The sequence below is a fragment of the Rhipicephalus microplus genome, chromosome 3 (genome assembly GCF_043290135.1).
Source record: "Rhipicephalus microplus isolate Deutch F79 chromosome 3, USDA_Rmic, whole genome shotgun sequence".
NCBI lineage: Eukaryota > Metazoa > Arthropoda > Arachnida > Ixodida > Ixodidae > Rhipicephalus > Rhipicephalus microplus.
In genome coordinates, this window is record NC_134702.1 from 39,905,618 (window position 1) to 39,928,533 (window position 22,916).

The window sequence follows — 22,916 nt, forward strand, 5'->3', positions numbered from 1 at the left end:
ACTGCTTATAACAGTGATGGAAGTGCTGCTCCAAACTGCTCCTAAAGAGAAATGCTGCTCCATGGTGCTCCAAAGTGCAATACAGTCGAACCCCGCTACGAAACTGACGGGGCGCGGAACAAATTTTGTTGAAGCAAAAGTTTCGCTGTAGTGAAATTGAAAAAATATATATCGCCAACCTGAGCTAGCAATACAAAGGAACGTTTATTCTCAAAATTCAAAAAATGTCCGCTGCTTCCTATTCTTTCCCAGCAGCGTCACGACGTGATTCTCACCCATGCATAGCGAGGCCATGGTGAAAAGTACGCTGAAACAACGCCTATACTGCTTTCATGAACGAACTAAACAGTTGCATTAACACGTTAACACCAGCAGCTGTCCCCCGCCAAAAGTATCCGACAACGCCGGGATGGAGGCAGGGTATCGTGGAGCGGCGATGGCAACTTTTGCATTATTCTATGCCATTCTTATCATCCATCACTCGCGGCTAGCTGATTTTGTTGATAATGCGGATGAACAGCAGCTCTGATTAGTTACCACACTGTCCAAGCGTCAACATAATGATAAGCATCGGAATTGGAAAAGGCACCGTGCCGCGGTTGCACCCAGCAGCTGCGAGAAGGAAACCGTGAACTACAGTCTTCTAGAAGGGGGTAGTGGGATCAGGGAGAGCGCGCGGGTGTGACATCTGACGTAGACGCCGCGAAATGGCGCAACCAGCGCGTCGGTTGTACGGAACGCGAAACGCAAAGCCTCGGCAATGCGGAGAAAGCCGTGTGCGCTTGGTGTTTCACCGAAAAAAGGAAGCGCGGAGTTATTTAGCATGTTTTTGAAAACTTTCTCTGAGTTAAGACAAGCGCAGAGAAACCTGGACAGGCGAACGTTTTAGGCTAGGGTGAAAATAAAGCTGAGCCAACAAGTGCAGAAACGGGCGCAGGACGATGCGGCCGATTGGTAAACTAAAGGCTCGCAAACACTGTAAAGGTTAAAATTTGAATGGTTGAATTATCCATATCATTTGCCATTGAAAATTGTCATACGTTAGGTCTCAATCGCATTCACAAGTACGATTAAGCCGAGCAACTCTGGCGCCACATGTACTAACACATTCGGAACATAAGCCCTATATCAATTTCATTACGAGTGGTTTCGTTTACGTTTGTACATATCCACTGAGAGCTTGAGATTTAATTATTTTCAAGAAGGTGCCGCTATGGCGCGGCTGTAGTAGTGACCCGAGATAGCGAAGTTTTATGATGTAGTAAAAAAATAAAAACAAGACTAGCAACAAAAAAACTTTATTACCACTAAAAACCACAGTGTTCTCAAAGTACGTGGCTGCAATGAGAGAGGCATTAAGAGCAACGGCTGACCTTCGCATGCAATTTCTTTTTACGCCATTCATGTCGCGATTTGTTGAGCCTTTTTACATAAAAATGCAGGATGGTCAGCACATAGAACTTGGTCAACTCTGTCGTGAGCGCATCTGGATGCTTGCTGCAACCTAGGGCATCACAAAAGTTTTCATTCACCAGCAACATCACATCCACTGTGGTCTCCCTGCAGAGTATCTCTTGGCTGAAAAACGCAGTGAAGATTTCTTAACTGTCCTAACGAGGCTCCTGTGAGGGAAACAACAACTCCCCTTATAACATATCACAGTGAACTCAGTGTTTCTGTTTTCCGTATGAGGGCTTCCAAAAGAAGGTTCTTGCAGTCATAACGCTTCAGACACATAATTTCGAGCAACATAACCTGCCATATAATGTGTTAGACGGTCATCGCTATTCTGCTCTACAAGCTCTCTGTGCTCTGCAGGAATACTTCGAAACATGCGTTCAGCTGATACTAGGGTCCCTTTTTCAATCAGATGGTCCACTGCAGAAACCCTGGCTTGCTGAGCAGGAGGATCTTGCGCACACTGGAGGGAACTATTGTTGTACCAGCTCCGTTAATGTCAACTTTCCCCGAGCGTACAGTCTTAGCAAGGTTATAAAATTACAGGCAATTAATGACAATTAGGAATTGCGTGGGTCTAGGTTGATTGCTGGGTGCGTTCACCTGTCCGTGCGTGCGGCCGTCACAACAAGCGCGCGAAGCACCAGCGGCAGCCACGCCAGCCAGTCCACGCGACCACAGCGTCGCCACCAGCATCCGGGTCTCGTCCGTACTTGCCGACCCGCTTCAACGCGTAGGGCGCTCCGGCTGCTGATCCCGCTACCCTCTTCTAGAACACTGTACATGAACTGAGCGACAAAGCTTCAGTTTTAAATCGTCTGCGGCTCAAAAGCAAGCCAGTGGCAAGACAAAAGCAGGGCAGACTCATTGCCGTCATTATCGAGCAATGGCGGCGCCCATGCTTGCTGAGTAGCGGTGGTATAGCGGCGGTTTCTGGTAGTGCCAACGCGTGTTGTAGACTTCGTTGACGCATTTTCAGGCTCTGAAAATGCATCGAAATGTTAAAGATTGGGTTCACTGCATAGTAATAAGTATCTGAGCCTGGAATCGCATCCTAAAATTTCGTTGAAACGGGACGATCGAAGAAAAAGTGTTCGTTGTGGCGACAATATTTATGCATTGACTCCTATGGACTGCTGACGGGAAATTGTGAATTTTTCGTTGTAGCGGAAATTTCGTTGAAGCGGCATTCGTTGTAGCGGATTTCGACTGTATTTACTAGTAACTGCTCCAAACCTGCTTCAAAATTGTGTTGGCAAACTAAAGAGAATGAATTTGAACCATGGGAACCATCTCGTGAGCCTAAGCGAAACCAAAAGCAAGTTGTAGAATATCATCCTAGTATGCTGCTCAGTCGCATAAATCTAGAAAAATTACAAGGGGTAACACATATCAGGTCACATTGACCAATTTGTATTTTTAATATGGGTCGTATTTTTATTTATATAAGAATTTATATGCTTTCAAATAGAATTAAAAAAAAAAAGCAAGCATCGGGTCCGAGCTCGAGCATTTGCATTGTTCTATTCAGTCTCTTTTTATTCACCTTTTTGCGACTTCCATAGTTCACACAGCTCAGGGGTATCTAACACAGCTACGCAGTGAGATAAAAAGCCTTTTAAAAAGTTGATTGCACTATACTTAACAAGGTGTTAACTCTATCATACCACATGCTAAAGCTAAATCTCAAGGGGGACACTTGCAAGGGCTGTCCTCCCCAGCCTGAACACAAGAAAAGTCCGGACTCCCTTGACCTTCACGCCCCCCCCCCCCCCCCCCCCATGATTTATGCGAGTGATGCTACTATACGGCTTGTATACTAGCTGTATACAAGCATACGGCACGTATAGTAATAGATATGAATATTTATTAGATGCTTAAGTGATGTTTCAGACTTTTGTGTCATTAGGAACACGCATCTGCTCCAAATACACCAACAGCAACCCTTACCTATATCATTCTTTCATTCTTTTCTGCTTTGGAGGCAGTTAAGTCTGCTCCAAAGCACAATTTTTCTGCTCCAAAATATGCTCCAAAAAGCAAAATGTCGCTTCCGTCAGTGTTATAATAATTGCACCTGTAACTTACTGCTGCAGCAACCGCACTAGCGATGCAATATGTTCGTCATGTGGTGTTGTTAGTTTGATTCTTGCGCATGGCAGCTGCACTTCGATGAGTGCTTTGATGGCAGAATGCCTGCATATTTTGTGTTTGTGCATACATAAAAAGACCCAAGGTTGTAAAAATTTATCCGTACTTCTCTACTACAGCGTGCCATCTGAATGTATTAGTGTTTTAATTTTTGAAACGTCGCAATGCAGTCTCTTTTTTGTTTAGAGCTCAGCGTCTGTTGTCTGCATATCTCGTAATGATTTGCAGGTTTTGTTAATGGGAGGGGTAAGCAGCTCCCCTTAGCTTTGAAAAAATGAATTGATTGACTCCACACATCGGTTGCCTGAACACTGCTTCGTAGTTCTTCACCTAGGGTGTCTGCCAATGAGAAGGAATAAACAAATGTTTATCTCCTGTTTATTGGGAGCAGTAGTCAGTGCCACTGCGCTGCTCATGGTAAAAAAAAAAAAGGGAACGCAGCTTAGCATAATATATTATAGAAACAATAAATAGACTTAGGTTGTGCCAGCTATTTTATCGCTCATCCGAAACCTAATGACAGCTGGAGTGCTCGTGCAACTGCGGCATGGCAGTACGTGCAGTCGAGTGATTCTTGCTGTGTGCAGTGGAAGACGAAGAACAGGAAGATGAAGCAGATGCGTCGTGGATGGGAATCTTGCCAGGCCTGCAAGAGGTGCTCCAGGAGGACGAAGTTAATATCAACGGCCTATCCTTGACCAATGAAGAAAGCGTGTTGCTTGACGAGTGAGCCAAGTTTTTACTCTGATTTCCGTCTCGCTCCTCACAGGATACGTTCAGAGACCTGCAGTGTATTGCGAACCTAAGTGTGCAAAGGCCAATTGTTTTTCCTAAAACGCACTGTCATTTGTTTCTCCGCATGTTTCACTGGCCACACTAACATCTTGAATGTCTCTATGGCATGACTTGCACTGACGGTACAGCGGCCATTAGACTTTCCAAACTCACCCGGCTAGTCGTAGTGCACAATGGCACTACCACCTGCTACGTAGCGAATCGCTACCTTGTTTGTCCCTCCCCGAGTGTTGTTTTAAGATGTCAAACCGGTCAAGCTAGAAATTCTCACTTGATAAGGGTTTGTAACTAGCATTGACCTCTCACTAAAATCGATGGTTCACTGAATCTTGTTTTTCGCCTTCACATTGCAAATGCTTTTTCAGGATTCTGAATCAGATACGAGCACTACTCAAGAACGGCAGCTGCACGGAGGCCGTTAGAGTGCTCAGGAAGGCAATCGCCACATATCCGGACGTGAACCTCTTCTGCAATCCGACTGCCAACGAGGACAGCTCGTGAGTGCTTGCACTGCCTTCACGGCTGTTGTCGACGTGCTTGTGTTGCATCTCCGACTAAGTATTCATCTCGTATTTTGTTTGTTTGTTTGTTTTTCCTTCTTAGAGAAGACAAGGAGGCTGAAGAGAACGGTGTCAAGAACAATACAGATCAGGTCCTCTTGAATGTGCTGAAGAAAATTTATCATGGTATGTAGGATGTGTCACTGTTTACTCTTTCAGTGGGTAAGCTAAGAATATCCTGTCCTAACTTTACGAAGCTTAGTGTACCCCAGACTAAGTGAGCACTGAACTAATCTAGTGAGCTCAGTTTTACTGTCTAGATCTAAATTTCTATTGCATGCAAAATGCCTTCGAATGTTTCATCTTTGTTGCTAGTGTAGGAACACACTTGGTTTAATATTGGTAATTTATTGGTGCCCTCAAGGCCCAAGGCATTGCAGAGCATAGTGATTATAATGCAACAGATGAAAAAAAAAAAATAAAATAAAAAGTAGAAGCATGATTCTGTGTTATATAATTATATCTAATGCGGTATTTACTAGCAAATATAAGATGCGAGTATTACAGGACAATTGAACACATTTTTGCTAGCCGTAGTATACAATGTTTGTTTAGTTATTATGAAAACAAGCATTGTCCTCAACGCCGGCTGTCGATCCGGGGAGGGGCTTCTACGATGCAATGCTCAGGTAATAAAGGAGGGGGAACCAAATTTTGTCTTAAAATGAACATATGCCCACTTAGTGAGAATGATGTAGCTGAAGTGAGAGAAAAGACAGGCGAGATATGATATCATCGCATAGATTCGGGGTGGTGGTAAAAATTTTATGAAACAGACATAACTGGGAAATGTGTGACGAGAAGGTATACTTGTTAATAAACCATGTTTTTTATGGTTGTGGTTACTTGTTTTTATGTGAACAGCACCTGGAAGCTGCCATGCCCTTAGTTAGCTCAGTGGTTCTGTGGTAGCTTCATTCTGCTGCATACTGTTTCAGGTACCAAGGCTCCAGGGCCTGATGAAAAGGTGCCTGAAAAAGAGGCACCTAAGCCAGCGCCCCCACCAAGTGATGCTGTGTCCAGCGAGGGTGCAGTGGAGCTTTACAAGCAAAAGATGCTTGTCTTGTATCTCAGGGTAAGTGCTCCAAGCTCTATGAAAAAACTCCAAAGCAAGCACTCATTCTGCACGCACTAAACTGCGATTTCCAGAAGCCTTGCAGTGTTTGATCCATGAGATGAAAAAATTCAATGGAAGTTAGGACCATGTTCTATGGATCCGTAAATTTCTAGTGCGAATCATATTTTCTGTTCCCAAGCCAGTAGATGAGACTCCTTCATTGTCCTTTACTGCCCAAGGAGCAGGGCTACGATTTCTTGCCTACCTTCCAAGTTGCCACTCGTTATTACGTGTCACTGTAATGTGCTCCGACATCACTAAAGTTTTTGTTTACAGAGTGCTGTCAGTTGTGCAAGTGATGAATCTTGACCGCGAGAACAAGCATTTAGACACAGCTTTGTAGTGAATAAGTATATAGTAGAATCTCGATGATATAATTACGCCGTTATTCGGTGTTGTACGAATGGTTTTTCCAGTCACAGCGGATGATTCGAACGCGCTATTGATCGCTGCACACGAACGGCGCAAAGCGGCTTGTCGTGTGGAAGGAAGGCTCGTTCACACTTGGCCTCGCCAAATTTCTCCTTTTCGCCACCTAAGTGGTCGGAAAAGCACACCGCGAGGCCAACGCGAAAGAAATTGGTCCCTGACCAATTTTTCTGCCACATGATAGCAGATTGCCGGCTAGTGTCTGCGCAATCACGAACTACCCGCGCAGCACAACAAAGCTCATGGCCTTGACAATAACGCGTTCATCGAGAGCCTGGTCAGGATTATGATCGCTTCGAGCACTGGAAGTAGAAGAAGAAGAAGCAGCAGCAGCAAGTCGGCAAGCCCTAACGTGTCTCACTTTTGCTCTGCTGGCTAAATTCGTTCTGCTGCCTTTGTCTCAGCTTGTGTCGTTTCTTCTTGCGCATTACGGAAACAATGCTTGTAAAGGTGTAAACTGTTTTCTTTTTTTTCAGTGCATTGCATACATAACTAGCACTCGGTTTGAGTTTTATTGCTCAGGAAACGGGCAAAACGAAACAAATTCTCAAACGGCGAAGGCATGTATGGAAGGGGACAGAATGAATGTGAGCACTTTCGACAAGCGCGGACATGTTCTTGCGGTCGTTCTGGTGTTTTCACCAGAGTGGCGCGTTTTTCCGGCTCCAAGTTTTGCCGCATTCGCTTAAGTGGCACTTTATTGGCAGGCGGTGAAAGCAGGATAGTTTAAGGAACATCATGCACTTTCTTTCAACAAGTAGTTGACCCAATAAAGTTCCTGTTCATCTTCATGATCAGCTTCAACTTATTCTTAGTTCATACGAATTCGGGATGATACGAATATTTTGCCTGCTCCCTTCGAATTCGTATCGTCGAGATTCTGCTGAACATTTGCTAAGCCCAGCACTTTGCAGGGTGTCTTTGCATGCAGAGGAAGCCTACAGCAGGCTTTCTATAGCCTTGAAATGTGTCTCAATCTCAAGTGATGCAATTCCACATGTATGATGGTGACGCACTATTTGACAGTGTCTCAATACGAAGCTTCCCCTTCAAAACTTATTTCCTCTTTGCAGGACTGCGCTGACTATGCCGAAAAGATCCAGGAAGTGATACCGACGCTCTGCGACATGCTCTACTCGCGCACCCAGTCAGACATACACGAGGCCATTGCCTTCTTCGTATCTGCCCACGGGCTGGGAATCAAGGGGGCCCTCTTGGGCATCCGCAAAATGCTTTCCCTGGTGTGGTCCAGAGAGCCAACCATCCGAGAAGCGGTTGCCAACGCGTACCGAAACGTCTACTTCAACCAGCCTGCCACCAATGCCAAGTACGTAGTACTGACCCTCTTAAAACCAAGACGTCACGTCTTAGAGTTTTCTACAAGCCCACCGAGAGGGAAAAGTGCACACGGCAGTAATTCAGTCATTAAGATTCTTGTACGAAGTAGTTGACATTTATTTACTCTTGTGCCGTCTTGCAGCGTTCGTTTTCATGTCAAGTAATATGGTTTTCTGTAATAACCGACTCCTGCTGAATGGGCTCTGTGTCTTCTCTCTAAACAAATTTTGTCGTAGCTTGTTAGTTCCACACGGTTGCGGCCATGTCGTGCAGAATTTCGTGTGACCTACCACGGTGGTGCTTCACTGCTACGCTCGACTATAGCTCTCGACTGCTGCTCTGGAATTCGCATTATCCAATCTCGGTCGCAGCGGCCACATTTTCAGTGGAGGTGATAATGCTGGAGGCCCATGTACTTAGGTATAGGTGTTTGTCAAAGGACCTCTGGGGGTTGAAAATTTGGGAGCCCTCCACTGTGGCATCTCTCACAATCATATCGTGGTGTTGGAACATAGAACCCTCAAAAGTACTATTATGCCGGCCGCGGGGTGATTGGCCCTTTCGAACGAGGCTTCATTGTCTCGTTTCTCAACGCGACAGACGTGTCCTCGCAACTAGGCTGCCGTAAAAAGTGAAGGAACCAGTGGCCCACGCGCTTCCCCACAACATTACCTAATGAGCTGACTGTTCAAGGGTAGAAAAAGCTTGTAACCTTACACTGCAACTTACAGAATAAGCACTCTGTTGAACAGAAAGCTTTATTTAGACTGCAAATGCAAAGGGGCAGCTTCAGTGCTAAAATCATGCACACGGGTACCCTTAGTGTTTGCTTAGCTGTCAGCCGTACAGAGATTTCTGAATTATTTCAGCTCTGCCATATTGTCACCTTTGGCAATGTTCCCACACGCTCCGTAAACAGCTAAATGAAGAGCAGTTGGGCTAAGGCTAGTTGAAATCAATCGGAGCTAGCAAAAAAGCTTTGCAGGAAAGTTAGCCATGATGATAGCTGCTTTGCTATCCAAATGAGATTAACAGCTGAGAGAATTGCTAGGAGACTCGACGCTAAGGTCCTGTGTGCACACCTGCCAAGTCTGCCGCATTTTCTGGGAGACCCCCGGATTTCGACCATTTCTTACGTTTGTACGGTTGGCCGGAAAATCTCCCGGAAATTGAAATTTCTGTACGTGATCTGGCCGTATTGACAAAAATCTAACCCTATCCGATTCAGTTTTTGCAAAACTATCTTACTATCACATATAATTTATATGAATTAAGAGTCGATGTAAACATAGAGTAGAATTGGTGTTCTCGTCAGTGTGGTGCGTCACTCCATATGATATGAGTCTCGTTACCAAACCAATGAGCGATAGCTGAGAACAACGTGCGTGAAGTTCTGGAAGGATGCACACGACCAACGAAATCGTGGTCATTCGTCACACGATTGTGTGTGGCACCCGCCACTGTGGTCTAGCAGTTATAGTGCTATACTATACTGACCTGCAGGTCACGGGATCGCGGCTGCATTTTTAACGAAGACGAAAAGGCTTTATGCCCATGTACGTATAGATTTAGAGTGCATCCCAGGTGACAGTGGCAACAACTTCATTTTATAGTCCTGAGGAAACTCGCCGAAACTTCCGGAATCCTCCATTTCGGCATCTCATGATCGTAACGTCGTTTTGAGACATTCAACGCCATCAATAATTATTTTTAGGATTATATATGGCGATTACAAAACTGACCATAGTGCATGCGGCGTGTCCGGCGCTCACCCAGTCAAAGTGATGCCTCTCTCTGTAAGCGTTGCGAACACGTGCACGGCCAGCGCACGCCGAACAAAAACGGAACTACCGTTTGCCGCAATCGCCGCACTCTATACCGTGGTTGCTGCGATGCGATCATCGCTAGCAGATGCGAGCTATGAAGGTACGTGTTTATTGGAGCGGTAGAATAAAGGCAATAAAGGCATAAAAAAGAAGCCCAAGGTATTTCGGTCGCCATGGCAATTTTCGCTTATGACTATGGTAGAACGGTCTTCAGCACCTAGCTTTCAGTTGGCCTCAAGCGAAGCTTTGACGTCTGCTTTCGCAGCAGCTATCTGCGCTGTCCCTTATTGGTCTGTCCGTGTGTTTTTTAAAGAAACGTTCGCAAGTTTGATTGTTGGGGAAAAGATGTGCGTATATCGTCGTTTGGAGACAGATTTTGCTAGTTCTTTTTTATTATACAGAGTTCCTGGTGATTAAAAAAAAATATTCGCAATACTGCTTGAGATTTCCATATATCAGTGAGATTTGTTTATACGCCATTGTGAAACCGTACCGCCAATGCTTACGCTGACGGGACTGTTACAGCCCCCTCCTTCCGCCCTTTTTAATAATGTTAAAACAAAAAAAGCTATCTCTTCTTTCTTTTCCCATTGTGAGAATCTCCCAGATTCAGAATTCTCGAACTTGACAGCTATCTGTGTGCAAGACACTATACTCATGCCTTCTTATCATTTCTTGCTGATGTGAAGCAATGTCAAGTTGTGTAGAGGATTTCTAATGCTTTGCTGTACTTCGTTTCCAATCCGTTTCAGCTGTCAGTGTTATGCCAACATTGTGGAACTTAACATCGTCATTTGATGGCGTACGAAGTAACATTGCCGTTTGAAGTGCCACTGAAGAAATCTTGTGGTTTATATTTTTGTACCGTTTCATGTAATCCTTGGCCATCCGGGCCGCTTCACACACACTGTGTTCTTGTTTTGTGTGGTGCAGGACCAGAGCTCGAAATATTACGATTGGCCTGTCCGAGCTTGTCAAAACTGTGACGGCGAGTGAGCTGATATGTCTTGAACAGCTGGTAAGTTGGCATTGTTCACATAGTGCTGCAAACACCTCTACGTTGAACTACTATGCGACGAAGTAGTGAAGTGTGACAGGTGAAGTGTCTCGGCAACTCTACGATTAAAGCAATACGCCCACTGGCTATGTGTTGACATTTCACTCAAAAATCACCTTGCATCAAAAGCAAGCATGCACGAACTCAGATTTGAGGTTCGAAGCAAATAGTGTACTGCACGTATTGCAAAGAAAAATAGCTGTAATTATGTTTGGTCATGACAAAACTAGCTTGCATAATATTTTTTGGAAATGGAACTAGGTCACTGCAAGTGTCTTTTTTTTTTAAGTGAAGGGGGAGCAAATTCAAATAGTAAAAGAACGTGAATAGTAATAGGTTCCAAGTTATAAGCAGTGAAACATGCCAAGTTATAAAGTTTGATATACTTAGCATGTATAAGCCTTCTTAACGAGCTTTTACACTTCAAAGAAGATAAGTCGCATTGCAGGTCTGTCAAAAGTTCTCAAGCCACTATCTTATGTATTCCTATGGCCAGTGTGGGCCTGGAAACACTGTAGCCCGACACTGCAGCGAAACCACATTTTCAAGGGGTTATACATATTCACATATTTATTCATTCGTTCATTTCAAATACTTCAAAATTCTGAATAATTGAAGTTTGTGTGGAAGCTAATTTGAATACTGTACTATTCGTTCTAATATTAGAAACGCTAAATTATTCACCCATCCCCAATTGCAGCATTTTCACTTTTTTCACTGTCGTTGCGTCGTCGGTGTAGTCACCAAACCCCATTGGTGTTCAGGTGAAGGAACTGGTGAAGAGTGGCGACGTTTCCTCCGCGGTTCTGCGATTTCTCTGGGAAAGGTACACAATGGAGCAGCCAGACACCACCAGAGAAGACTGCCTTGCAGCCACCCAGCTGCTTTCTATGGTTGCCAGGTTTGTGCCACAAGCATGCCACTTGACCTGAATGTCGTATGACACTACCACAGTAAACTGCTGTCAGTTCTGAAACGGTTTATTTGGTCTCTACAGGGGTGCAACAGCTGTTCCAATTGCGCTAATTTGATAAAATTGCTTATTTGTGCGCCGAGCTGAGCCAGAATCATAAAATTTGCTAAAGTAGCGCCACGCTGTGCCTAAATGCCTGACCAACCTCAAAATTTTTTCAATTGTGCAAATTTCGGCAGGAAATGTAGGCCACTTGTAGCTTGTGTCATCAATCAATTCAGGGATCTAGGCACGCAGACCCTAACCTTAAACCACGGTGTAAGATATATTTTGCCAGGACGATTGCGAAAGGTGATCGACCAGATGAAGCAACAACGCCGCGCGTCCAGTGGTCTGCTGGCCGCAGCGGATATTTGTCAACGAGACAACGCAACTTTAAGACAAAAATGTGTTGCCGTAGTCAGCAACATTTCAAGGAAAATATGAATTTCCAAGTCAGCAAACGCCGCTATGGCATGTTAGCAACTAAAGCTAAAAACGTACGGACTCGGCAGGCTGCGAACGCCAATGTTGCCGGCTACCACGTTAATTGCCATAGCAACGGCACATGTGATAGATATCCGGTACCGTCGGCAGGCCAATGGGCGCTTGCCATGGTTACTTTGTCTGGTTAAACGGGCCTTGCAAGCGAGCCGAGAAGTTGTGTTTTATACCAAAGCCATTTGTGGGGAAAAAAAGTGGGAAGGGGGGGGGGGGGATGGTAGTTCGAAAATTTCTTGGCCTTGTTCTAACCCATGCAGAATGCCACGCAAGTCATCTTCGCTGCAGTACAATAGAGGCCTGTGAAAAAGCGTTTTAAGATTTGGAAGGGGCTAACGGTAGTAGTCACTAAACACAGTGCAGTTTGTTCAATTACTTATGCATGTATGTGCTGTATCATTGCGAGTACTAATATGATCGCTCATGTCTAAAAACAGTAACTGGCAATCATTCGGAGTACTATATGACATTTATGCAACCCTAAAAATATCAAACAAAACTGTGCGTCGTGTATTTTTTTTTTGCTACCCCTACTTCTCAGTTTTACGATTCTCCAGAATCTTAAGATGACTATCTTGGCAGATCCACATTTGAATTCTCGGAGTTTTTCAAACGATTTGACAGGTGTGGCAGATTCTAACCTAAACTTTGTCATTGTTTACTAGGTAAGGTGGTTAAAAAGATACTACTTTCATTGAAACAGTAGGGGTAAAATTCGCTCTGCATGATTTAAAGGATGTTGAATGGTTTGCACGTAGTTTTTAATTTCTTTTTTTTTTTTAATGTGAGCCTTCTTTTTCGAACTGCTCCAAATTTGGTTTTTCGTGATAAAAAATGAATGGTTTTTTCTCCAGTAACCTCCTCCAAATATGGATTTTAGTGCTACAAAAGTAACGTTTTGCTGCTCCAAGAATTGCTCCGAATTCTGTTTCTGCTGTTGCACCCTTGCCTCTGTCAAAAGTGCTGGCCGGCAACCCTCATTTTTCTACGGCAACTAGCCTTTGCTGTAATATTCAACTTCGTGTACTCATCTTACATGTGCCAAACCCTAATAAGTAATGGCAGTGATGGTTGCAGTAGCAGTACTGTCCAGCTTTGCAGTGCTTAGAAAACAGTGAACCCATCACCCATGCCATTGCAAGATGTTAACTGCCATGAATGGTGAACTCGCACAAAAAAAAAAAAAGAATGGTGACACACTGCCTTCACTCTTATTACAAATGCCTTTTCAAAAGTTGCATTATTTTATGTGTTTGGATAATTGGTGACTAATCGCATCACTTTTTCTTCATTTACATTTGCGACATCCGTTACAGAAAAAAAAAACAGAAATGCAAGATCTACAAAAACATATATTGTAACGAACAAATACAACGCCGGAAGCTGAAACAACTATTTATTTATGGCAAACTTGTGCCCGTCAACTAAATACACAAAGGTTGTCCTGAGCTCTTTAGTGAAAAACCTCGTCAACGTCTTCTTTATGCGTCTCACCGCGTGCCGCTCCTTCCAAAAACCGCCAGCCTTCTTTTTCCAGCACGTGGTGTGGTGACACGCGCAGCCAGCGTTGCATGGCGCGTTTAGCTTGGCACGTTTGGCTTGTCAGTTGGTCTGGCAGAATTCATAAGAGCAGGAAGCGGCGCAAGTCTTCGGTAGGTGCCTAACAACATGCGGCAATATATATTTGTCATGCGGCAATATATATATATATATATATATACTCTAGCCTTGTGCTAATATTCTAAACGCTTCGATTCGAATTTAAATTGAAGAAAATTTTGAAGTATTGATGGTGTATATACAAATTGGTGTATATATTAATCCACATGTAACCTTCTTTTGTGAAGCTGGTTTCACTGCAATGAAAGGGTGCCAAGTCATGAAGGCACCTATATCTGCATGTAAATTATTGTAAAAGTGGTTTGACTGCAGTAAAGAGGTGCTACGCCATGAAAACACCTGTCCAGGGGAAATTTGCTCTGCCCTCGAAGCCCCATGTGAAGGTTAAATGAAGGTATTAACGTCACAGCGATTAAGTTTAAAAGCTTGTTATACTGTCAAATATGTTTCAAAACATAACATATTTTTTACAGGTTATTACTTGCATTCTATTGGAAGTCATATCCTGCTACTATTCAAAGTTATTTCCACTTTCTTTGAACCAAAAGGAATGGCATTTGCACAGGCTTTGTCTCAATTAAACAATATATATATAATTACAGGCTAGTTGGGTCATCACTATTCGAACAAGACTATTAAACTTCTCTCAAAGCTCAACATACATGTTCAGGTAGTGAATTATATGGAATACCTGGCCAGAATAACTTGAAACAATACATTCTGGACATGCTTTGTATCTCGGAAAATCGCTTGACTTGGCTTGGCTTTCCATGGCAGTTTATAAGCCAGTGAGCTGGTTTTACGTGTTCCCACCGATATCGCGGCTTCATTTAACAACGGTGCCGAGTACATTTGCAGTTAAAACATTGCAAGCTCTGTGCTGAAAAACCTTCGAAATCAGAAGGAGACTCTTCACGGTTTTTTACTGCAAGCATTTCGCCTGCATTTTTTTTTTTTCTGGAGGCCTAGTCTCGGTTCTTGCTGTCTTTCATCTCTCTTTTGCAAAGGCTAGTAAATGTGATGTTTGTTGCAACAAGATTTTTCGTTTCTTTTTTTTTTATTTTATGCAGTGCCGATAACAACATGGTGGTAAAAAACTTGGAGCTCCTCGTCTCCGTTGGATTGGGCGAGCGTGGGAAAGCCGACCTTGACTTTTGCAGGCACACGTGCAGCATCATCCAGAAAATGAGCGGTGCTGTCTCGGTAATCTTTCTTTAGCCATGTCGAGAGTCTATTTCCGGCTATTATTGCTTTGCATGAAGCCCTAAGAATTCTAATTGTGCCTCTTCTGTCTTGTTTAGTCGCCAGTGAGAAGGAAGACTTTAGTGCACGTAAGTCATGAGAGTGCTCGGCTGCTGACTCGAAGGTAGCTCATTCGATCTCGGCTGCGGCAGCCTTAATTTGGGAGCCGAAATGCTAGAGGCTCATGTACCATTCAATGTCAGTGAGTGTTAATTAAAGGACATCAGATGGTTGAAATTTCTGGAGCCCTCCACTACAGCTTCTCTCGTAATCATAGCATGGGCATTTGTTATGCGCTTCTTCTATCTATACATTATCATAAGCATCATCATCCTTCTGGCTCTTTTCCCTCATCTTCCCCGGGTGTCACCACCATTATTATAGGGTGTGTGCGTGCTCTGCCTTAGACTGCCTGTTCGCTGCCGAGTCCGTGGGCTGTATAGATGTCGTCTAAACCAAGACGTCACAATATCGTGGTGATAGGACGTAAAACCCCAGATATCACAAAAAAAGCTCGTTAATTCAAACTCGGAGGCAGTTACAAAACTTTGAATTAAGTGGAGTTTAAATTAGCGGCCGGGCACTAGAATGAACAGTCATCTCACCACACTTGCGGGGGCAGAAGCCAAAGAGGCTTCACAGTTAAACCTTTTTATAAGAGGCGCGCTCTGGACAGCAATTCTTGTCCTTTATATGAGATGTCTCTTATAAGTAGGGGGCTTCGTATGCATTTTCTTATCAACCTGTATTTTACTGTAGGCATACTGGTGTCCCCATTTGTCTCTTATATCAGTGTCTCTTATAAAGGGGTTCAACTGTATTTGAAATGTTATCGCAAACTAGGTGGTACTACACATTTGTGGCAGGTCTTTTTGTAAAATAAGCTCAAGGAGATTTAAAAGAGAACGCAATTAATTGATCAGTGACTGAAATGCAAAAAACTAGCATCGACATGGGCATTCATGCGAGCTGTGAACTTTAATGTGAAATATATGATACTATTCATGCTCTAAAACATGTTTATTCATATGGCACAGCTAAGGCAACCAAATTCACAATTAAATCCAAAAGAGCAATTCGCATTAGGTTGCGTTACTTCTGTCATGACTCCGTGAGCATTGTTTGCAGCTTGCTCAAGAGCTTCAGCGGTGGGTCTGAATTCTCATCTGCTGAGAAACGCTGCTGTTTCGTTATTTTGTATCACTTGTCTATTTGATTTGGTTTGGTCCTGCATATTATTGTGATCACTGAGGGCCGACTTCCGCGAGGAGCAATGAAAACAAAAGGCTCCCAGTTCAAATAGACCATTTCGGATACCAACGCGCTCGAATTATTGGGAGTTTTCCCCTTGGAAATACACAGGGCAGTGCCAGGACCAGGATGTCGGTTAGAGTTAGCTGTAAGTTCGAGTTAACGAGCTTTTACTTTATTATCTTACCCTAAATGCGCTTGCTAGATAGATATGTAGCTTTACAAAGGTTTACATATTTACTTATTCATGTAGCAGCACTCAGTAACTTTTTTATCCATGTTGATTTCCTATTTGTGGCTACTATTGATTTGCTTGAAACCCCAAGAATTGTCATTGTGCATTTGCTGTTTTGTCTAGTTTCCAGATAAAAGGAAGACTTTAGTACACGTAAGTCATGACGCTCTCTCTTACCCCAAAGACACCTGCTAGATATGTAGCATTGCTAAGGTTTACATATTTACTTATTTATTTATTCATTTAGTTATTTATTTATTTGCAGATAATCTGCATTGCCTCGAAAGCATTATTGCAGAGCAGAGAGTTTGTGTACTTCTTGCATCTTTTACAGTACCAGGCAGTAAAACTTGTAAAATAAGGTTAACAATCTCCAAGGTAACAGAATGTCCAAACAAAAACTGGGGCAGTAATGCATGATCAGAAACACAATCGGTAATAAAAATTAAGGCTAGCGGATACACAAGTGTATCCTTCAGTAATATATCCAATAGACCCCTTTCATAATTCGCAAGTGCTCTTCTCGGCACTGCATGTTTGCCCTGCTAATTGCGGCACCTGTCCTACTTCAAATGGAGACCAGGTCCTAGTTAAACACGCTGGCGCTCGTCTACTATTATGCGCAGTAATGTCGAGATAGCTAAACCTACATTTTCCAAGTCTTAGTGCAAGTAAACTGCACTTAACACTCTGTTTGAAAAAAGTGACTAGCCACCATTAGTAGGGCAAACTGCATAGCAGGAAAGCTAGCTTTACAATTATGAAAAGGGTTTATAGTACATCAAAAAGAAACCTTGAGGTGCGCATCTTATGCTCTGCGAAGGCCGTTGATAAGGCGACCGAGGACACTCAACAGGATCTTCGTGCTGTAGTTACGGCACATAGGGAGCGACTCATGCGGGCCATGTTCATTTCTTTCTGTAGACCAGATCAAGCGTGCCTTGATGTAACATTAGAATGTGCCTATTCCATTCCTAAGCTTGTCCTCTATTTTTCTTTTAAGCTTGTCCTCTATTTTTGTTTCAGGCTGCCCAAGCACCCCTGCAGCACTTTGAGAATTCCCACAACATGTTTGTTCGGCTTCAAGACATTCTACTGGAAAGTAAGGGTCCATTGCATTCTTCTTTCTGATGAAGTATACAAGCCGGTCTGAAGTACGTACACTTCACACTGTCACAACTGCGGCGCAGGAGCCCACAAAAACCAACTGTTTTGGGGGCATAGCTCCTTATGGCGTGGCTTGTGCGCCCATTGTCGCATGTAACCACCGGTGGCACATACCTGAGAGTGGTTTTTAGAATGTCCGCTGGATGGCGGTACCTGTATATGATGAATACATGATGAAAAGATTTGAGATAGCGGTATTTGGAGTATTCACTATATAGACAGATGAACGAACGGACGAGCTCACCGACGGTCACACGGACAGATGCATGGACAGACTGACGAACGCTTTGCCCCACTAATCATCATTCATTCCTTGGATATGCTGTGATTATTTTTTACACCAAACAGTATGCTTGCGTTTTCAGACAGCAACCAGGTTCTTGCTGCTTTAGCTTATGCCTCTACGAAAAGTTTGACACTTACAGGCAAGCATGCAAGATGTAAATGGCAACTGGAAGTCGCGACTACTGCTGGACTGGATTAACTCCTCACATCGAAAGTGATGATGATGATAACCAAGTGGTACTTTGGTTTCTGTAACTACTACTGCGGGTGCTACACCATTACAATGAAACAGTGTGCTGCCCTTCTTTATTTATTTTCTCAGTTGTGTGGGTTTATATATTCGTTTAGGAACAAACAATACAATAGTTTGTGTGACGATTTTGGCTTTTATTGCGGCAGTAATCTCCATGATCGTCTCTGTTTGAGCAACAAGTCGCCGGCGTATAAGACTCCACCCGCTTCATTGTTATAACAAGATTAGATGTCTCTTTACGAATGCTCTCATGCTCAGTTTATCGTAATCAGAGTGAAATATCTATAGTTGTCTCTCAGAATTGCAGGACTATTTGCATATATAAGATACACGAGGGAAAATATAGAAAAACAAGTGTCTTACACACCTGAAAATACGGTAAGTAGGTACAGTCCAACCCCTTTATAAGAGACACTGATATAAGAGACCATTGGGTAAAAGACACACCAGTGTGCCTAAAGTAAGATACAGGGAATAGAAATGGCAGCAAATTCTCGGCACCTTCACAAACAACGACCGCCGTGACTTTGCTCAGCAACTCGAGTCTCGTGTCTAGAAACCGAATGAGAGTGTTGCCATGTTTGCGGAGGACATGACCCGCCTATTTCGACGGGCTGACCCTGACATGCCTGAAGCCAAGAAACTCTGCCATTCGATGCGAGGCATCAAAGAACAGCTGTTTGCCGGCCTTCTTTGCAATCCACCGACGACAGTTGCTGAATTCGTCAAAGAGGCTACAGCTATCGAGCCGGCACTGCAGCAACGGTTTTGCTATTACGACCGACCAAACGGCGCCTCAATCAGCGTCGACCGACCAAACGGCGCCTCAAGCTCTGACGGCCAACAGTGACGGTTCTCTGCGTGAGCTTATTCGCGAGGTTGTTTGTGATAAGATCCGCAGCTTCCTTGTGACTCCGCAAAAAACGTGCGATGGCTTCAGTTGGAGAACTTGTGCGGCAGGAAATCAGGCAAGCATTTCCACAGCCCAAATCGCTACCAGCCCAGCGATTTATTAACTATGCTGCAGCCACCCATCGTCCGTTGCCAGTGCCGCACAACTTGTCTGCACTGACTCATTCTTACAACGCGCTGGCGGCACCAGTGTACAACTCGCCGCCGCCTCTGTTACCAACGACGATGACTCCGCAATATAACGCACATACTGAAACTCCGTTCTACCCGCCGTTCTACCCTCCGCCGACACCAGCCCCGCCGCGGTGGTCTAGTGGCTAAGGTACTCGGCTGCTGACCCGCAGGTCGCGGGATCGAATCCCGGCTGCGGCGGCTGCATTTCCGATGGAGGCAAAAATGTTGTAGGCCCGTGTACTCAGATATGGGTGCACTTTTTACCCCAGGTGGTCGAAATTTCCGGAGCCCTCCACTACAGCGTCTCTCATAATCATATAGTGGTTTTGGGACGTTAAACCCCACATATCAATCAATCAAATCTGCCGACACCTGCAACTTGGTCGCCGAGGGTGCCTACCTGTCAACCATTTGTTTGCAAGACGGATCTTTGGCGCACTGTCGACTTCCATCCACTGTGTTTCAATTGCGGAGAAGCTGGACATGTTTACCGCATCTGCCCATATCATGAACAAAGATACCCGACTTATGCACCGGCTTTTTCACGACCTCATTTCGACACCTGACGTGACAGCGCACACCCGCATGCACAGCCGTCAGCTCTGTATCGTCGATCCCGCTCTCCGTCACCTTTGCTGAACTGTCGTAGTTACACCGACGCTGTCTGGGGCAGGTCCCCAAGCCCTCATCGGGGAAACTAACAGCTGCGACCTTTGGAGGGAAGGTTGCCGTCTGTCGTGATGCTGGCTTCTTCCTCCTCTGTTGTGCTTACGGCTAATAACCGTGACAATACGAAGTCTCCTGCTTATAAGAGACATTTCGTATAAAAGACACGAATTACTGCCCGGCGCATTCCTCCTATAAAGGGGTTTAACTGTTATCGAAAAATCTGCTGAGTGTGACAAACCCTCTTATGGCATAGCTTGCATAAGCTGCACTCCAACCTCATTGTAACAAAGTTGAATCTTACATGAAAATAAGCTTGTTATATCTGAAAACTCGTTATAAAGGTATTTGTTTGACAGTATGTTAACAGGAGATTTTCCTAATATGCAAGTGCGCTTCTCTGCTATACTGTTTGTCCCACTAATGGCAGCTAGCTCTTTACCAAAAGCAATATATTCGAGCACAGTTTGCTAGCGCTATGATGTCGAAAATGTTGACTCTGCTGTCTTGGTATAGGCGCGGATCAAAGACAAGCCCCCAGCACACGCAACTAGGGCCTCGTTTCCACTCGAGGCACCACTGGTGCCGCCACTGGTAGGGCCAGTATGCATCGCAGAGAAGCATACTTGCGGATTTGGGAAAATATCTAATTGCTAGGCCATTCTTTATTTACTTCGCTATAACCAATATTTTGTTATATATAGGCTCGTTAAATCAAGGTTTGAGTGTACGAACACACATTTGACTTGACGGAATTGGTGCGCGAAATTTGCGCATCATCCAGTGTCATTGTGTCTGTGTCCCCAATCTCGTTCTTATAAGTAAAGGAGTGCAAAAAGAAGCTATGGACAGCCACCAACTGTTCCAAATCATAGCTAGCTTCAAAGGTAACAACTTTATGGAACATAGAGATGTACAACACTTTTGGTAAAAGCCTTAATGGCTGCTTAAATCGAACTTCCTTTAATATTGGTTTCGTCCTGAATTCTGCACTCCTATTCATTTCTCTGTAAGTGGAACTTCTTCTTAACAAAACTTATTTTCCCCGCCCTTTCAACTTTCGTTGAGAGTCTACTGTAAGGTCACTGAGAAAAGAAGCCAAGCCCAGCTAGCATTTCCTTCGTTGCTTCATCTGTTCTCTGTGGTTATGATGTGTAAGTTGTGTGAAACTTTTTCGCAGCATTTTGCGACACCAACGTGGATATTTGGATTCCCACCATGGAGAGGGCCCTTGACATTATCTACAGGTACGCCTTGGAGCCGGCCAAAATTGCCGACAATATCCTCCACAGTTTGGCAGAAAAGTTGCTGGCCTCGTGCCAGGAGCAAGTGGCCGTCAATGGTGCAGCACAAAGTGAGTGAAATGAATGCTTGTGGACATCTCAGTAGCAGCATCTTTACTTTGTTTCTTGGAATACAAAAAAAAAAGAAACAGAGGCAAAAGGCATTTCATATGCCTAATAGAGGCCTGTGCACATGAATTTCACCACAGATGTACACATATAACAAAAACAGAAATAGAAAACTCGAATTGTATGCAGTCAACGACCATTTATTCGGACGCTAAAAATTTGGACATGCGTTTATTCGAGTGCCTTCTCGGCACTGCCACTAGTCCCATTGAAGTACTGTACCGTATTTTTGCGCGTATAACCCGCCCCTGCATATAATCCGCACCCCCACTTTCAGCTCACCGAGAAAGAAAAAAAAATCCTCGCATATTGCCCGCACATTTGATATACAGGAAAGGCTGTACAAAAGCTACTGCTCAAGCAACATAGCACATATGTAGACAGAAAAAGCTTCATTTAGCAAGCAGAATACGCTGTCTGCAAGGCCAGTCACAATTCACTCACTGTCGCTGCTCTCGCTGGAGCTATCACTTGAGCCGCAGTCCTCACTATTATGCACAAGGTCATCTTCGGTTCCATCCATGTTGTTTGTGATGCAGCATTTCTTGAAACTTTTTCGCACCATCTCACCTGGAATGGCCTTCCATGCCTCGACAATCCACTTGCAGAATAGGGCAATATCAGGCCTTCGGACTCGTCCCGTCGGCGTCAAGTCGTAGCAGCCTTCGGCCATCCACTCAGCGTAATAGCGCTTGACATGCGCTTTGAAGGGCTTGTTAAGCGACACATCTAGAGGCTGCAACATTGACGTCATTCCACCGGGTATAACAACTAAGTCGGTGCCGTTGCGTGAAAGGCGGTCCTTCACTTCCTCAGTTGTGTGGCCGCGGAACGAGTCAAGAACGAGCATGGACCTCTTTGCGAGCATCGCACCGGGCCTCTTCTCCCATACTGTCTTGATCCAGTCTACGAACAAGTCACTGTTCATCCACGCGTTCTCGTGTGCGCGCACCACCACACTGGCAGGCAAATGAACCTTTGGTAGAGTTTTCCTTTTCAAGACGACGTACGGTCGCAGTTGCGTGCCGTCGGCGAGGGCACAAAGCAAGACTGTGATGCGCAGTTTCGTGTTCCCGCCGGTCAGCACGCTCACTGAACTGCTGCCCGTCTTCTCAATCGTTGTGTCCAACGGCATTTCAATATAAACAGGAGTTTCATCCGCATTGCCGATTTGCGAGAAAATGTAATTGTGCTGCTTTTGCAGGCCAATTACTTATCTCTGGTACTTGAGCAGCTTCTCCTCATAAGAAGCCGACAAGCGTTGACATATTGTAGTCCGCCGTCTGATTGAGAGCCCTTGCCGCTTCATAAAGCAATGCAGCCATCCGCGGCTCGCACGGAACTCGTGAGGTAGGCCTAGCTCCCTCGTAAGTCGCCGCGCTTCTCACTAAGCCTAACGAGTGGTTAATTACCCCTTGAAAATTGGAGACCTAATATCGTTTCAGGGGCACTCCAGGTCCAAGCAGACAGTACATGTGCTAACCGAAGTGTTGGCTACTCTTCAGAGTGGTGATA

General features: G+C 44.4%; 1 protein-coding gene across 1 annotated transcript in view; it reads left to right on the top strand.

Moving 5' to 3' along the window:
- The window catches only part of Cap-D2 (CAP-D2 condensin subunit), a 79,488-nt gene that overhangs the window by 16,690 nt on the left and 39,882 nt on the right, over nt 1–22,916 (top strand). The window contains exons 13-22 of the mRNA XM_037427563.2: nt 4,197–4,335; nt 4,770–4,901; nt 5,008–5,090; nt 5,903–6,039; nt 7,584–7,837; nt 10,608–10,692; nt 11,496–11,632; nt 14,875–15,007; nt 17,559–17,634; nt 21,170–21,343. Of these exons, the coding sequence (XP_037283460.2) occupies nt 4,197–4,335; nt 4,770–4,901; nt 5,008–5,090; nt 5,903–6,039; nt 7,584–7,837; nt 10,608–10,692; nt 11,496–11,632; nt 14,875–15,007; nt 17,559–17,634; nt 21,170–21,343 (1,350 nt within the window). The remainder of the gene's footprint in view (nt 1–4,196; nt 4,336–4,769; nt 4,902–5,007; nt 5,091–5,902; nt 6,040–7,583; nt 7,838–10,607; nt 10,693–11,495; nt 11,633–14,874; nt 15,008–17,558; nt 17,635–21,169; nt 21,344–22,916) is intronic.